This window comes from Ammospiza nelsoni, chromosome 3 (genome assembly GCF_027579445.1).
Source record: "Ammospiza nelsoni isolate bAmmNel1 chromosome 3, bAmmNel1.pri, whole genome shotgun sequence".
NCBI classification, from domain to species: Eukaryota; Metazoa; Chordata; class Aves; order Passeriformes; family Passerellidae; genus Ammospiza; species Ammospiza nelsoni.
The window spans coordinates 7,864,733-7,882,813 of NC_080635.1; the positions used below are offsets into that span (position 1 = coordinate 7,864,733).

The 18,081-nt window shown below is 38.8% G+C and overlaps 1 protein-coding gene across 2 annotated transcripts in view; it reads left to right on the top strand.

Moving 5' to 3' along the window:
- NVL (nuclear VCP like) overlaps positions 1 to 18,081 on the top strand; it is a 41,305-nt gene that overhangs the window by 4,884 nt on the left and 18,340 nt on the right. For both annotated transcript variants that reach the window (XM_059468428.1, XM_059468429.1), the window contains exons 7-18: positions 601 to 724; positions 1,009 to 1,085; positions 1,367 to 1,501; positions 2,930 to 3,031; positions 5,558 to 5,675; positions 6,158 to 6,302; positions 9,312 to 9,582; positions 12,396 to 12,614; positions 13,798 to 13,902; positions 14,674 to 14,736; positions 15,875 to 15,994; positions 17,130 to 17,229. In XM_059468428.1, coding sequence (XP_059324411.1) covers positions 601 to 724; positions 1,009 to 1,085; positions 1,367 to 1,501; positions 2,930 to 3,031; positions 5,558 to 5,675; positions 6,158 to 6,302; positions 9,312 to 9,582; positions 12,396 to 12,614; positions 13,798 to 13,902; positions 14,674 to 14,736; positions 15,875 to 15,994; positions 17,130 to 17,229 — 1,579 coding nt within the window. The remainder of the gene's footprint in view (positions 1 to 600; positions 725 to 1,008; positions 1,086 to 1,366; positions 1,502 to 2,929; positions 3,032 to 5,557; positions 5,676 to 6,157; positions 6,303 to 9,311; positions 9,583 to 12,395; positions 12,615 to 13,797; positions 13,903 to 14,673; positions 14,737 to 15,874; positions 15,995 to 17,129; positions 17,230 to 18,081) is intronic.

Genomic DNA, 18,081 nt, shown 5'->3' on the forward strand with positions numbered 1-18,081 from the left:
GAGGGAAAGATGAGTGGGGTGTAGCTGTTATTTATTGCATTTGCCAGTGACCAGCCTACCTGGCCTGTGCCTTGCTTAGCCCCTGGTAAAGTCTTAGTGACCCTGGGGAAAACAGGAAACTTCTTTTTATTTCTTTTATCCTGTAATAGTACTTCTCTCACATGCACTTGACTTGTGTTAGCACTGAGTAACATTTTTTTACACCCCCTTGTGACTTACTAGAAGTAAAAATTGTTTCCAGTGAAGTAAATGCATTTGTTGTGTTCATGCCCAAATTGGATTCCTCCATGGCATGCAAATAACTTCTGTCTGATTTTAGTTAGTAGTTTTGAGGGGGTTTATTTGGTTTGGGTTTGGTTTTTTTGCTCATTACTATGTTCTCTTAACAAAAAAGTGACTGTTGTAATCAACCCATTTAAAAATAAGGCAAATCCTAAGTACAAAAAAGAGTTCCTGCAAAAAGTTCCTGCCTTGCTTGTCTTTATTTATGTAATTTGTGTAAGTTAAGCATGATAGACACCCATTTTGTTCTCTTAAGTTTTTGCAGAAGGTCACTGACTTGGAAAATTTTGTGTATACAATTCTGGTTTTATGTCCTAGAAATCAACAGACTTTTCTGTCTTGGAGAGTGAAAGAAAGAAGACAAAGGGCAGGAGAGCAAAAAGGAAAAGAGGAGAATTTCCAGATGTAGATGGAGAAATTGAATCCATGTTACTTAAGAAAGGTGAGAAGTTATTTTTGGTGTGTTACTCCTAACAAAGAGATGCTATTAGACCATGGAATCTGTTAGAAAATGTTTTTTGATGTGCAGAGAAGTGACCCCAGGCAGTTTTTAAAACAAATTTAGCCTTAAAGTTGTACTAAAATAATATTGCAGTTCTGTGTCTACTACTAAAACATAATATTACTCTGTGTGCTCAGCTTTTTGTTTAGGCTGAGTATGTTTTGTTCAGGATTAGCAAGTACATTTATAGCATGGCTAAATTTGTGTCTTCTCCTCCTTAACAGTGAGAAATAAGGGGTCAGAGCTTTACCACCCTTCAGTGAAGTTTGAGGATGTAGGAGGCAATGATGAAACATTAAAGGTTAGTTACAATTTTATTGGTTGGCTACAGGATGCACTGAATAAAATGTGTCTTGAAACATGGCAGAGAAGAAATATTTCATAGCTCATGTGCATGGCACTGAGTAAAGCTGCTTAAACCAACAGCAAGGGGGGTTGGTGGTTTTTCTCTAATTAATCTTTCTTTAAGCAGTCATTGAACTCAAGATTGTCAAACAGAACTTGTTTTATTTTCCCCTGTCTATAGGAACAGCAAATACTATTTTCTGCAATTTAAATGGAGATTTCTCTTGTTGTTGACAGGAAATCTGCAAGATGCTCCTTCACATCCGTCACCCTGAGGTCTACACCCACCTAGGGGTGGTTCCACCCCGGGGCTTCCTTCTGCATGGGCCCCCTGGGTGTGGGAAGACTCTGCTGGCCCAGGCAATTGCTGGGGTGAGATGGCTTCACATCTGCAGCTTCTTCCTTTCCTGAGTTCTTTCAGAGGGAAAGAGAATAATGTTCTTTCAGGAGAGACTAGAGCTGTTTATTTTAGCCATCCTGTGATAGTCTGAAATATGCTCATCTTTACTTCCTTTGTTGGATTTCCATCTGAATCTTTACTTGACAGAACCTCATACATAAATGTCATGGTGACAAGGTTTTATTTGTGATTTAACTGGTTTGAGGCATTCCCAGAACAGAGCAATACAGGCACAGGTGTTTTGAGAAGGGTATAAATGAAAGATAATTTTGGTTAAATTTACCTTACAGTTTCAAATCTAGACTCAACCTTACTGATCACATTGATGGCATTGATTCTGTTGGTTGTTAAACAGCTGATTTCTGAATTCCAAAACTGGATCTTGCCTTGCCTGTGTTATACTGATGTTTTCAGAGCCCATGACACCACTGGTGTTAATAATTTGGGGTGATGGTGAGGCTGCTGTGCTGCTGTTCCTGTTTTGGATATAAATCTGAGGACTTGTAAGGCTCTCAGTGATAATTATGGACATTTCCTTTTCTTTAATACAGTTGCTCCTCAAATGTTACTGATTATAACCTTAAATTTAGATTCATGTAAATTACTGACTTTTGTAGTGCAGATAAAGAAAATGTATTTATTCCTGAAATGTTGGTTACACCCTTCTGACGTTGTTTCAGATGTTTTAATTAAGAATATTTAGATGTTTTCTTTCTAATGCCTTATTGTAAAATGGAACCCTTTGAATAATTTGATGATATTTAATTCTACTAAATAAGTATTTGTATGCTGGAAGGGTGCTACACTTGAGGAAAGAAGCATGTCACTAGTGAAAAACTTAGAGATTAAATAAATTTAATGACTGCTTCTTAAATATTTTTTTCTTAAATAAGAGGTTTTCAGGCAAATTGTCTTTGAGCACTGTAGGGTCTCTGGTAGCCTTGAGTTGCATAAGTTAGGGTTCATTTTCTTTTATATATTGGGGATAGTTTTCTTTTATATATAATTCCAAGAGCTTGAAATAGGCTGCAACAATCTGTAGCACTGCTGTGCTGCAGTCTATTAAAATTGCAGTTGTATTTATTTATTTTTAATAGCAGAAAACTTTAAAGTGTGAGCTTTGCAAGTGTTTTACTGTCTAATCCTGCACAGATATTTCTGGAACAGGACTCTGGGAACCAAACCTGGTGGGAAATACCTTCCACACTGCTAGGCAATGCTTTGGGTTTTTTTTAAGTTGGAGGATGCTCCTTCTATATTTTAAAAATTCCTAAAGCTTTAGTCATGAGTATGTAATTTGTAGGTTTAAAAGATGTCCTATTGAAAAATGTTTGTCCTCAAGGGCAGCTAGCATTTCTAACCTCTGGATTTATCATAAAATGTTTTTTTGTTTCTTCCAGGAGCTGGAGCTCCCAATGTTGAAGGTGGCAGCAACAGAGATTGTGTCTGGAGTGTCAGGGGAATCTGAGCAGAAACTGAGGGAGCTCTTTGAGCAGGCTGTGGTAAGGCACCCACTGGAAGTAGCCCTGTGAATTGTTTGTCTTTTTATTTGTGAAGATTCATATTTTATTGCTGTGGTTTCAATGTGAGTGAATCTTTATCCTGCTGCACACATGACTGGTGTCCCCTCCTGTGAGCAGAATTCCATTGTACTGCCATGATGTCACAGAGCACAAAGCTTTCTGTTCTGAAGCCTTGACAAAAGATGCTTCATCATAGCAATGTACAGAGAGCAGCATAAATTATTTGCATATTTGGATCTGCTTGGCTTGATATATTAAAAAAAAATTAAGAGCAGTTCACTGTGCTTTTTTATGACAAGGGGGTTTTGCTGGTTTTGTTTGGCATGGAATTTGAGTGCATGTGAGAGATTTTAGGCTTTGGCAGTCCAGGTAGAAAGCAGGAAATTTGGAACAAACATGATAAGAGCAGGAGAAAAGTTAAAGTTGAAGTTTTGCTTTTGGATGTAGTAGGAAGCAAAGAGAACAAGACTGGTTGAGATAATTTAAATTTGAAGAAATGCAGATATTTCTGGTTTTTAGTATGGGGCTGATGTTTTATTTCATGAGGTCTGTCTTCTGTTCCTGACCTCTGAGGATGTTCTGGTTTTCTTCATTTCGTTTTTCTACTCACCCCAAAACTGTTTGTAGGTATTTGAAGTATGCCCCTAAACAGGGCAAAAAGGTTGTTTGCAAAGCTGTTTGCTATGTTTCCTGTTGCAGCTACATTTTAATTTTTCGAGAGCCTTGTTAAGAAGTTGTTTAGAATAAAATTACATAGCTTAGAGCAAGGAGTTTTTAGAAATTATGCATGTTTCGTACATGTAGTGATCAAGGGGAGGTTGCTCTAAATTACTGTCACAGAAATAACATCTATTGCATAAAATATGTCTAAAATAAAATCTCTTGCCTTTCTGATAGTCTCCTACATTCCCTTAAGTTTTCCCACTTTGTTTTCACAGTAGTTATCGTGCAGGGGAACATATAATAAATAATAATTATTATACAATAATAAAATAATAAAAACAATAAAACAAAATAAATAATAATATAAACAACGATAAAGATTCCTCATTATTTGGGTGCTGTGGAATCTGCCCGGCCCTTCCCGCTGGGTCCCAGCAGGAAAGGGAATGACCAGGAGATGGCGCAGCCGGTGCTGGGAACACCCAGCGCGGTCAGGGAACCACGCGGGTTTTTTACCTGGGCCTTTTTGGGAACAAAATTCCCGTGTTTTCCTTCAGTATCTGTGAAAAACGCCAGTCACTTGGGTTTAAAATTTTAAAAGTTGAATAGTAATAAAATGGTTATAAAAGTAGTAATATGATTTGAGTAATAAAAATTTGGACAACTTGGATTAGGACAATAGAGACAATAAAAACAAGAGTTATGGACAGTCCAGGTACCGCTTTCTGGGCAAAATAAGCCTGAAAAAGGACCCACCTTAACAGAGGATTAACCCTTAAAAGCAACAGCCTGTTGCACATTCATACACCTCATGCATGATGCATAAATTCCATTCAAACACAGGATTCTGTCTGGTCAGTGTCAGCTCCTTCCTCTGAATCCTGACAGCACCTTCAGGGCTGAGTGAGGCAGGAAGAAGTTCATTTCTCCTGATAATGGAGCAATAAATTCCCTTTCTCTGAAAGATTCAGGTGTCCTGGGGCTGCTGTCTCAGTGGGAGTACCTCATTCCTTTCTTTAAAAAAATATCCCATATACATAGTTTCTATTTTAACAATATGTTATAACCTAAAACTATATTTAACACACTACTTTAAAAAATTAACACAGCATAACTTTTTTACATAACACATATAATATTAATTTTAATTTTTGGCAAAACCCAATAATAAAATACACATTTTTCTCAGTATCCCTTTGCACTACTAGTGCTTTTTGGGAATATTAATGATCTTACATCAGCTAAGCACTGTTATATTAGTTACACTAATTATTAATCTGTATTATTGTTGGCTTTTGATAAAGTTAATGGAATTTTATAACTTGTGGGAGTTTCTCACTGCTCATTTTTACTCTTTGAACGTGGTCAGGCTCTGTAGTAGTCTTGAAGTTCCATGACCACCTACTGCTCCTTTTGTTTCATTCTGTGTGTCAATAATGCTACTCTTGAAATTCCACAGCTCTAATGTCACTAACAAAACAAACAACAAACCCAGCCAGACCTTTCTTGTGTGATTTTCATTTATGGACTTCAGCAGGCAGTCACAATGGAATATTTAGGGAAAACATAATGCAACACAGAGGTATATTTAAATTTTAGACAGTGTTTAGAGACTGTCTAAAATTTAAGGTGTCACACCTTAATTATTCCATAGCTTCAGATCAGTGAAGTTTCATAGTGAGAATCTCCAGATTGTCAGCAAGCACAACAGAATTATTCCAGGACTTGATTGTACAGCAGATTTCCACTAAGAGTCACAGATCAGAAAACCTGAAACATCTCTTTCTTGTAAAACACTGTGTCAGTGTGATTTTGTAATTGTGGATTTTCCTTGTTCCTTAGTCCAGTGCTCCCTGTGTCCTGTTCATTGACGAGATCGATGCCATCACCCCCAAGAGAGAGGTTGCATCCAAGGACATGGAGAGGAGGATTGTGGCTCAGTTCCTGACCTGCATGGATGGTGAGTTTCAGGAAGGGCTGTGCCAAAAGCAGATTAGAATTATCAGGCTCACTGTCTGCTTCCCTTCAGGAGTGACTTGTGCTTCCTTGAGAGGAGATAGTGGCAATAATTTTTCTTGTTTTGACACAGTTTGCCTGGGGAGTGGTGGGAAGATCATAATAAATTTGAAGGGGTGTTACTGCAATATTTTCATAGTGGTCTGTACAGCATTTTATAAGCCTCTCTGTTGTATAAACAGAAATAATGGGGGAACCTGTTAAATTTATTAATAAATAATGAATCTGTTAATTTTTAAATTTTTGCTTGATTGTGCAAAATACAAGTTTTAGGTAGTAGAGGCAGAGATGAACAGCAGTTCAGTCTGGCTGATTAGTTTATCTCTGCTGGCTACTATCATGTGCTGCAGAGTCCCACAGGTATGGGAACAAAGTTTGGGCAGTGAGTATGTGTACTGACTTCATTCCATTCCTTCTTTCCCTTAGACTTGAATAATGTGGCTGCCACTACCCAGGTCCTTGTTATTGGAGCAACAAACAGACCTGACTCCCTGGACCCTGCACTGAGGAGAGCTGGGAGATTTGACAGAGAAATTTGTTTAGGGATCCCAGATGAAGGGGCAAGAGAGAAGTATGTGCTGGGAAGTTAAACTTTCTTTTTTGATACATTGATAAATAGGAAAATGAGGTGTAAGTTAACGTACAATTTAAGGAAAAGTACTTTGTTGTGTTTAGTTCTGTTTGTGCCTGTACACACCTGTGGGTCAGCACACACTGAAAAGTTGCAGAAGACACTATGTGAGCTCCTGTTTGTCTTGCTAGCTGTGCCTACATTTGGAGTAATTTCCTTTCTTGTGTGCACATCTGCTTTTAGCATTATGTTAGTGGCTTTCCTAGTGCCTTAAAGGTACAGATGATGGAATCAAATGTATCTTTTCTCATGCTCAGAAAGTTAACATTCTGTCTTTGGTGCTCCCTATGTAACTCTTAAATTGGGAACATAAATTAAGAAAAGCCTGTTTGTACCTGAAGCAACAGGCCTGGATTGTTCCATTCCATTCCTCATGGAAATACACCAGTGTGGCATTAAGCTGAGCTGCAGTCATCCTGTGCTGTCTCTTTTTACTCCAAAGATCTATGACTATCAGACTAAGTTACAAGAAATAAATCTGGTTTTGCATTTGTAGTTAAAAAGGAACTGCTACTCATTTCCTCAACAGCAAAAAACATGGGAAGGGAAGTTAGAAAAACTTACAGCTTATCTTGTTAGGGAAAGGAAAGAAAGGTTAAAGGACAAGTTTCTTATTCTCAAATAATAATATTTCTAAGTTGAAGAGGCAAACACCTCTGCTTGCAGTACTGCATGTCGGTTTCTCGGCTGTTTGGGTGGCCTGGAAAGGCCCAGGGATGGCCTTGAAGAGCCGACGCTTCAAAGGACGAGAAGAGACTTCTGATCTTGTCTCGGTCTCGGTGTTTATTAATTGTTTATCTAAAAGATTTTCTCTCGGCCTGACAGAGGTCTGCTCAGCAGTCAGCCATGGGCACACTGCGAGCCCCTGGGGCGGTCACTTATCTTTATACCCGAAGTTACGTGTACAATATTTATCATTTTTCCCCAATACCTTCTACCCTTATTAACCGGTGCACTTCTAGTAATAACCAATCCCAAGGTGCCACCATCACCACAGAAGATGGAGGCCATGAAGAAGAAGAAGAAGAACAGGACACGCCCCAATCCCTCCATCTTACTTCTTTAGACCCCCCTGTACAGAAATCCTAAACCCTGTGTTTTACACTCTAATTAACTTACCCCTTCACCATTCACCCAGTGAAATCCTCCCATCCTCATACAGGTGTCGTCTCCTGTGTAGGATCAAAGTCCAGCCACCAGACACTTCTGGCAACGTTCCAGGACTCCCGAGCCCCCCAAGGGTGGTCTCGGCCACTCTGCACCTCCGTCCTGAGGTGCTGAGATCCCACAACTGCACACTTTGCATTGTCAGCACTCAGGCCATTATTCCCCCCTAGAGTCTTTTATTTTTTTTCTCTTCCCTCCCTTCTTCCTCCACATTTGCTGCCCTGTGGTAATTGTGTTCCTCATGGCTGTGGGCAAGACATGCAGGTGGTTAGAGGTAGAACTGATGGGTCACCTGAGGAGAGTTGTGATTCTCTGAGAGTTCCTAGGAACATGTTAAAATGATGATATTCCCAGAAATAGCACAGTGTTGAAGAACAGGAGTTGTGGATGACAGAGCCATGATGGTGTGTAAAGGTTGTTCAAGTGGAGTTACAGGCATTCATATTATTGTTTGTTTGTATTTGTGGTCCTGGAGGTGGAGCCTTACAGGGAATAATGATGATTTTCTTTTTAAAATTCTTCCCTCCTCCTGCTTTCTGTTGTGTTTTGTGGAAAGCATGGTGGTGTTGACTTCTTCCTTTATTTTAAAATCGAGTGTTTGCATAGACTTTATAAGTCCTCACAGTGTGCTGATTTACAGGGTGAGTCCTGCTGAGGGCAAGATTTGAGCTGCTGAGTTGTGGTTCTGCAGCCTGAAGGGGTGGAGTGAGATGGGAAGGTGTACCTGGAGATCTTGCTTCACCTGGTGTTTTTTGTGCAGATTCAGAATGAGCCATTTGTAGTCCTGAGCTGTTTACACTTCATCTCAATCTGTTAACTACAGCTCTTGTCAGAGAGGTTGAAAAAATCTTGAGAGACAGGCTGTTATCCCTAATAAAGATTGAAAGGAGATGATGGAACTTGCTAGTGGGGAGGGAAACAGATGGAATATATGATAATTTTAGAGTTTTGAAGAGTTTAATCACTTGGTTTTTTTTAATAACTTTTCTATAGTTACATTATTTGATCTAGAAATAATTTGAACTAGTTTTTATTGGAACTAGAAGTATGTTACTGATCTGGACTTCTTTGGTTTGTGCTGCCTTTTAAAAATATTTTCCCAATGAAATGATGCTTTGCTGTTGTATTCTTGTATTCTGCTTTCAGTGATCAGGTAAAGGTAGTGAAGATTAAACCAGAGCTCCTCACACAGTCTGATTTCATTTGCTTCTTGCAGAACAGCTTGTTGTAGATGTTTCTTCAATAAATAAATTTCTAAAAAGTGGCATGGAACAAATCAATTTCTAAAAAGTAGCATGGAACAAATCAATTTCTAAAAAGTGGCATGGAAGAAATAAATGTCTAAAAAGTGGCATGGAAGAAAACAATTTCTAAAAAGTGGCATGGAACAGCCAGTGCAGCCTTCGGTTGTTGGGAGTACGAGGTTAAACGTATCAGTGGATAACTTGTGTGCATCTCTGTGGTACACTGAGACCTAGCCTGTCAGTTTTAATATTAGAGTTGAAAAATGACCTGTAATATTTAATTGACCAAAGCTGATCAGCAATGCCTGGTTGAGGCTGTTGGTTTTTGTTTAAGAAGTGACAGCAAGTTTATAGCACGCTTCTGTGGGTTTCAGTGTTGGTTATTTCCTACTTGAGCAAAAACTTCCCATTGTGCTACTTCAACTCACATGGACTGAAAGAGACATTAAATGCTGTTTGCTTTCATGTGAAGAAAAAGAAAAGAAGTAACAGCTTTTATTTCAGCTTTATATTTTCTTTTTTTCCCTTCCTTGATTAGAATTCTCCAGACTCTGTGTCGCAGGCTGAAGCTCCCGGAGTCGTTTTCGTTCCGGCACTTGGCGCGGCTGACTCCGGGCTACGTGGGGGCTGACCTGATGGCCCTGTGCAGGGAGGCAGCCATGGGCACGGTCAGCAGGGTCCTCATAACACCTGAGGAGCCTGAGGAAAAACACACACACTCTGGGGGGAGCACTGCTGAAGGAACCCCAGGGATAGGAGCAGATACCCTGGAGGAAAAGGGCACCGACCAACCAGAGCTTCCACCGAAGGTATGTGTTCCTTGAAGGGTGTGTTTGTGACATCTGAGGAGTTGAGCCATTTTAGAGTTATGAAAGTCATTACTCATAAATTCTCAAACATCCACAACCAACCTAATATTAAATGTAGATTTAGAAATGGCAGCTTCTAAGGCAGGGGCATAACTGTGGTATTTTCAGGTCCCCAGGATAAAGGAGGAATTGATGAATCTGACTGCATGTTCTTAAAAGGCTAATTTATTATTTTATGATACTATGTTATATTAAAGAATGCTATGCTAAAACTATAAAGAATACAGAAAGGATACAGACAAGAAAGCTTAACAGGAATGATCATGAAAACTTGTGACTCCTTCCAGAGTCCTGACACAGCTGATGGTGATTGGTCATTAAGTTAAAACAATTCACTTGTTGGATAAACAATCTCCAAACACATTCCAAAGCAGCAAAACACAGGAGAAACAAATCAGATAATTATATCCTTTTTTCTCTGAGGCTTCTCAGCTTCTCAGGAGAAGAATCCTGGGCAAAGAGGATTTTTCAGAAAATATGACAGTGACACATAACTCCAAATTAGCCATATAATGGGCCTGGAAAAGTAGACCCCAAATCCCAGTCCCCTAAAAATTATGTTCCTGTTTGATACAAGGTGTGGTTTTACCCTGGGAATTTTTGTTTTGTTTGTGCTGTGCTGTTTTGTCTTCTAGCAGAGCAGAGTTTCAAAGAGTGGCTGTATCTCTCTTCAAAAGTGTATTGACTGTAACAGAATTTTAAAAGTAGCAGACTTAAACTGAATATTTTGCACCAGCTGTTTGCTGTGCCCTCAGTGAAATGTCTGTGATTATGCCTGGGGCTCTTCCCTGACCTGGTAGAGTCACAGTAAGCCAAAGTCTAGAAGTATTTATGCAGCCTTTATTTGCCTTCCAGCTATGTGATTACCTGGGGTAAATCACCCAAGTGGTGTCTAGTACCTGTAACAGGTTTGAGGAGGAGAGGAGCTGTGAAAGTGCAGCTGGATCTCTGTTGCAGAAAATAATATTTCAATGTTATTCAGTATTTCAGTGCCAGAATTATTCTCTGGCCTAAGTAACATTAGGGTTAGTGAAGCAGAAAAATTTATATAGAAAATCCTTGGTCCTACTTCTCAAAATTTGGAGTCTGTATATGCCTTCATTATGTGCAGGCCTCCTGAAGATTTGTGTGGAGGTAAGTGTGCTGAAATGCACATTGTGCTCAGGTTCTGGTTTTAGGAGGGCTGTCAGAGAGCAGTGGTGCTGTGATGACAGGAATCAGTACAAAAAGCTGTAGTAAGCCTTTGTGTTAGTGTAACATAAGCATGGTGCTTCTACCTCCCAGAGCTTCCTGGGGCCTGCTGCAGCCAGAGGAAAGTGGGGAGGGGCAGGTAGCTGCAGCTTTTATCAACATCACCATCATCAAAGGGGTCACTGAGAATGAGGAAGTCTAATCCTAACAAAGCCCATGTTTTGATAGCTGGCAGGAGGTTGACATAGTCTAATACAGGGTATTGTCATTAAAACCCTTGTGTTATGTTTCTAATGGAAAAATAAACATACAAAACCTTTAAAAATCGTTCACACAATTCAAGTAAACAAACCCAGTGGTCTTGGCTGTTTCAGAGGTTCTCTCAATGGCTCTGTTAGGAGGAGGAGGGAGGATTTAAAAGCAATATCAGGCATTCTAAGCACTTGTATTTCTTTGTGGTCAGTTGTAGAGCTATCTTAGCTGAAATTGATAGGAAGTGATACTTTTTCTTCCTACTCCTGTAGGAAAACCATTGAAACTTAACAGAGTTTTTACATTTCTTTTTTTTCTCCCTCTATTTTTTAATGAAAATCCTAAAACAGTTCTATTTGTAGCACAATACCAATTTGCTTTGATACTGCCTTAGAATGGGGATGCATTTATGTTATGAAGATCTAAAGTTCTTTGATGGAATATTTTCTCAATTCCCAGTATGGAACGGATTGGAGAAATTGGAATGTGCCTCCCTTGGTCACTGTGGTCTGCAGCGTGGAGCAGTGCAGAAAAGCATTTTCCTGCATCTCTGTCCTGTTTGCCCAAACTTTATCAGGGTCTGATTGCAGAACCAGGTCTGACCAGGCTGAGGAAATGGTGTTAAAATTCAGTGGTGTTAAATCCAAGTGTATGTTCTACAAGTGTGTTAAGAGTTTGAACAGTTTATGCAGAACTGAATATTCTGAAAATTGTTGGAATTGTGCTGTCCAGCAGTTTTTCACTTTCTCTTGAAAGCAGTTTCTTGTTACAAGCAGAATGAATACATATAAATAATACATCTTTTGGAAATTTCAGCATGGAAATACCTTTCTCCTAGTCAGTGTGGGAGAAGCAGTAGAAAGGCAAAAAAGCATAAATTTTGCCTTCCAGCAACTGGAAGCCAATAAACATGTGCTAGCTCATTTTCTGTAGCATCTAAATCAAGATTTTAAGCTCAGCTCAGTGTCTTCAGACCTGTTAAATATATACAGAGCTTCCCTGAAACATTTTTATCATTTATAGTAATTTATTTATGGGCATTGTGTATAATAATGTGAGTGATAGTTGAAGTGTGGTTTTGAAAAAGCCCTGGAAATGGTTCTGGAAATCTAACCCAGCTGCATAATCTTTTTGTGTTTTCCATGTATGTTAAGGATGAAAAAGCCCTTAAAATGGTTCTGGAAGTCTAACCCAGTTGCAAAATCTTTTTGTGTTTTCCATGTATGTTAAGGATGAGAAAGCCCTAAAATGGTTCTGGAAGTCTAACCCAGTTGCACAATCTTTTTCTCTCCCTTTCCATGTATGTTAAGGATGAATTGCAGAGACTTTTGGATTTGCTGAAGGAGCAAGGCCCCTTGCCTGAGGAGCAGCTGCAGAAGCTGTGCATTGAGATGAATGATTTTATTGTTGCTCTGCCATCAGTGCAGCCCTCTGCCAAGAGAGAAGGCTTTGTCACAGTCCCTGATGTGACATGGGCAGACATTGGAGCCCTGGAGGACGTTCGGGAGGAGCTGACTATGGCAATATTGGTATGGCCCAGCCTTCCTTCCAAAGAGCTTCTGCACTGTCCCCTGTGCAGGAAATAAAACTGTTTATTTTCAATATTTATTTAAGACATAGGAGTGTTTTGCAATTATTGTATTTGTGGGGTGCCCTGTGGCAGGAAGGAATGATGAATCTGACTCCATGTTCTCAGAAGGCTCTCATATAATATCATATCATATCATATCTCATATCATATCATATCATATCATATCATATCATATCATATCATATATCATATATATCATATATCATATATCATATATCATATATCATATAATATATAATATCATATCATGCTAGACTATACTATATTAGACTATAGTACACTATATTAGACTATACTATATTATATTATACTATATTATGTTCTACTATACTATACTGAACTGAACTATACTAAAGAATACAAAAAGCATACAGACAGAAGGCTAAAAAGATAATAATGAAAACTCACGACTCTTTCCAGAGCCTTGGCCCTGATTGATCAATAAATCAAAATAATTCACATAAAACCAATGAAACAATCACCAGTTGGATAAACAATCTCCAAACACATTCCACATGTGAGCACAACACATGAGAGGCAAATGAGATAAGAATTTATTTTACTTTTTCTCTGAGGCATCTCAGCCTCCCAGGAGAAAATCCTGGGCAAATGGATTTTTCAGAAAATATGACAGTGACAAAATATCTTTATTTAAAACAGTCAAGCTTGAATAATTTAATTCAGAATTTATTTCAAGTCTGCTGTCTGTATTTAATATTTAGCTTTTTGTATTTTTGCTTTCAGTGTGTTTGTATTGCTCAATCTTTAAGTATTTTAGAAGTTGTGTACCAATAACCTTGGTTATGCAACTACCACACAAAGAATTGGGTACAACATAGCTGGAAGCTTAGCAATCTTGCTGCCAATCAGAGGGAAATGTAACATTAACACCTTTAGGTAACTTTGGTGAATAAAATCCTTGCCTCTGAATAAAGATATTTCTCCCATTTAGGGGTAATTAGCAGTGCAAGATACTAAGGTGCTGGTTGAATATTTATTCTTTTAGTCTAAAAAATGGGAATAAAGAACTTACTGTGAATTATTTTTCATCCATCTGTAACTAAAATGAAAATTCCATGTTTTCTTTGTGCCAGAGGTAACGATGATCATTTCTTTTTTAGGCACCTGTGAGAAACCCAGAGCAGTTCAAAGCTCTGGGCCTGACTACTCCAGCTGGTGTCCTGCTTGCAGGGCCTCCAGGGTGTGGCAAAACACTGTTAGCTAAGGTAATGCATTTCCTAAACATCATTAAAAGCACTGGAGAGTCCTCTTGAAATGGATGTTTTTGTAGGATGAGTCTGGATCATAGTGCAAGAAGTTGGCCTTTTGTACCACATTTCATCAGAAATCTAAATTTGGGCCTTTGTGCTGAAGTTACTTGATTTTTCTTGTATAAAGTAGCAACTTTGCTTGAATGGAGTGGGAATTCCTGCAAAACTTGAAGGAATGAAGTTGATTAAGGAAGAAGTAGCAAAGATGAGAAGAAACTCTATTGGATAATCCTCTATGGAGTATTTTACTGTAGCTAAATTATGTGTTTGGGAGTACTCTGCAACTCTTATTGAAAATACTTCTGTTTTGCTTCTTGAGCATTTCAGTTCTTACCACACCTCCATGTAAATGCAGATAATCATGCAAATTTCACATTGTTTCTCATTTTGTCTTCAGGTGCTTTTATTGAGTTGAATATCTCTTTAACTCCCATAATTATTGGACATTCTTCAGCTGGTGTAGGGGGTGGGGTGTGAAAATGGAACTGCCTCATCAGACAGAGAGAGAACACATTGCTAAATTCCCTGCTCCCCTCCCACTCTTAATGGCATATAATTATACTTTGTACTGTTTTCTATATTTTGCAAACAGTTGCTGACTGTATGTTCCTCCCCTTAGATTTGTTTATTACTCCATGGACAGAACCCAAGCAGACATATAAATGTGTGTTTTAGATCTATATTTATATCTTTATCTATATCTATCTCACTTTACCTTTTCTACAGGCTGTGGCAAACGAGTCTGGACTGAACTTCATATCTGTGAAAGGTCCTGAGCTGCTAAATATGGTATGTGCTAATCATGGGGCTTTTGTTATTTATGGAATTCTTGTCCACAATATGGGGCAAGCAAAATTCCTGATAATTACACAACTGGTACTGGTGCAGCTGAAATTGCCTTATTCAACCTCTCCTTAAAGTTTTTAGCAGTGAAGTTGTTCATGTGAAAAGAAAAAAGTCACATGTGCAGCTTAAATATTTATCTTAGTTTAAATTACGTGGCAGGTAACCCTTCTTGACTTGAAGGAGGGTTTCTAAATGACCAACTACATGCATCACTGCTTTTCTATAGCATGGAGATTTTAAATGTCAACAGATAAAAGTGCTGTAATTCAAATTTTCAAAGCACTGGACTTAGAAGTGCTGTGATGTAACTTCAGTCCTTTTCAAGGAGAATGTGTTGAACTGGGCAAGGTGGCTGCAGCTCCATTATCAGTAATGTGGAAGCTGAAACCCACATACTGGATTTGATTGATCTCTTCCAAATGTTTTTATATGTCTGCTTCAAGTACTGATACAGGCAGGAAATATAACAGTTAATGAGGAGCCCAACTTCTGGTGGAATACAGAGAAAATGCTTGGCTGTGGTTCAGAGACTTTGTTAACATATAAATTGAATCAAAACATGTTTGTTTGGAAAAAGTTAAGTGTTTGCATTTACAACTTCATAGCTCCTGTTCCTACAATTCAGCATTCAAAGGGAAATTCTGGCTGACTTTGCAGTTCCCTACCACCAAGCCCCTGTCTTCAGGCAACAACTCTGTGAACTTCAGATGTTCATTGTGTTCACATTGCTCACTGGGTTTGTTCGTGAACAGCTGAACAACAGGGTCCTTAATTAAGACTCATTTGTTAATTCTCATCACCAAAATGCTGGCAAGTTACAGTTCTTGCCTAGAAAAAAGGAATTCTGTTAAACTCTGAATGTTCTGCAAATTGTCATAAGTCAACTAGTGACAGTTCCCATGTAAATCATGATCAGTGAGGAAACAGAGACAAGGGACTGGTGTCAGAAAAAAACCAGATTACTAGATTGCATTTCTCCCTTGCAAAGTACCTTAAATGCTGTTTAAAAGTATTGATTATTTTTCCCAAGCAAAATCTCTGTGCCTTACACTGTTTCAAGCTGTTTCTCTTGCTGTTGCAGTACGTGGGTGAAAGCGAGCGCGCCGTACGCCAGGTGTTCCAGAGGGCCCGGAATTCTGCCCCCTGTGTGATTTTCTTCGATGAAGTTGATGCTTTGTGCCCTCGCAGGTCTGACCGTGAGGTGAGTCTGCCTTGAGAGATCTCCCCAAATAAATGCTCTCAGTTACAGCTTTTGGAACATTGCAGGCAACAGAAGTACCCAGAAGTATTTCCCAAGTATTACCCCAGTATGTCCCAAGAAAGGCAATCCACTAGGCTTTTATTTGAGGGAAATAGTGTTGATCAAATTTTATAAAGCTTAACATTTTTTTCCGTATGCATATATGAAAAAAAATATCCAGAGAAATTCAGGTTAAGCTGTAGCCACATTCTCTCCACAGAGAAAAGCAAGGCATGATTCTTCCCAAGACTATTTCTGGGTCTCACATTCTCTGAACCTCAGAGAAAGGAAAAACAATTCTTATCTCATTTGCTGTGCCTGTGTTTGTACCAAAGTAGAATGCAATATGGAGATTATTTACCCAAATTCATGGTGTTTTTGTTTCCTTGGGCTATCAGGGCCAAGTGTGTGTGTGTCAGGACTGTTGGGTGACAGTCATGGGATTCTGTGCAGTGTGTGCAGAGTTGAGTGCTTGGCAGATTCAGTTTAGATGCAATGTAATATAGTTTAATACAGTATTGAATAATATAATAGAGTAATTAATTAGCCTTCTGATAAGATGGAGTCAGATGCATCATTTCTCTCTCCCTCTCTGGGGGCAAAAATATCATTGATATTAAGCTATTAAGTTTGTTTATAGGATGTCACTACTATGGAATTACTGTTTACCTCTCAGTACCTCACCTGCTTAAAATGTTGTTTCAGAGGTTTCGATATTTAAGAACTCTTTTCCCTCAAAAAACTGAATATTGAGAAATTTTGTGTCTTCTTGTTGAGGTAGATATCAGTATGACTAGTACAAATATTTATATGTACTCCTTTAAGTGAATCCTTTAGTTTTGATGGGAAAGAAAAGGTTTGCCACGTGTTAACATACATGGGAAGTGTGTAGCTAGCATGAATTTGGGATGGAGATGTACTGAGAGTATGAGAGAAGGAATCCACAATGCAACTCCATTGAAAGTGTGGAAAAGAAATTTTTTCTTTGAGTATGATATTTCGGTGCAGGCACTTAATAGATCTTTTGTTTCTTGAAATATTGACATTCCCACTGTTTGTGTTTCTTTGATTTGTTGTCCAATTTCCCCTCCCAAAGTCAGGAGCCAGCGTGCGGGTGGTGAACCAGCTCCTCACCGAGATGGACGGGCTGCAGCAGCGACAGCAGGTTTTCATTATGGCTGCCACCAACAGGCCAGGTGAGGTCACAAACAAGGAATCAGGCATCCTTGGGTCTCTTTTAACAAAGTCCTAAATATTGTGTTCCTAAATATGTGAATTGTGCAACTAAGCCAGTTCTGTACTTAAAACTACAGTGTCTGCTCAAATCCAAAGCTTTTCTGATCAGTTAATCATGTTCATGTGGTGTTGTGAGATAAAACAATCTCTTTAAAATGTGTCTCGCTTAGCACCTGGTATCACTGCTGTTAAAAAGCTTTGAAAGACCTTTGAATTTTTCTGTCCAAAGCAGCTTTATAGTTTTCTGCTATATATCTTTTTTTTTTTTTTTTTGCCTTAAGACATCTGTCTCATGTTAAGTCATTTTTCCATTTGCTTATCTTTTGCTTCCTGGGCTTTGTGTTCCACACTAGACTCTGTTTGGAGCAGTTACTCTTCTGTTGCTTCATGTCCAGCTTGGATATTAACAACTGTGTTTGCTCCCTCTCTGGCTCTTCAGTTTTTGGCAGTTCTTGCAATTCCAGCAGCATCTTCTCAGTTAATAGGCTAAACACTGATGTCTGCTTTACAAACATCATGTGTTTTACAGGCAAATTTCTGTCTCTGTTTCTGGGTTTGTTTTGTATTATGGAGAAGCTTTGTGTTTTATACATAGCAAGAAACCTGTCTTCCTGAATCTGAATTCCATGTAGAAGCTGTAGGTTGTAGATAAAGGAATTTGTTGTCAGTGTAGAAAGAAACAAGCACAAAGGTGTTGCACTTCCTTGGTTATGATTATTTTCCTGAATATTGCCAGTGAAATGAAATACAGGGTTACAAATCTGTCTTGGTAAAACCATACTGGTGTGGGTACCACAATTCTGGAAAGAACC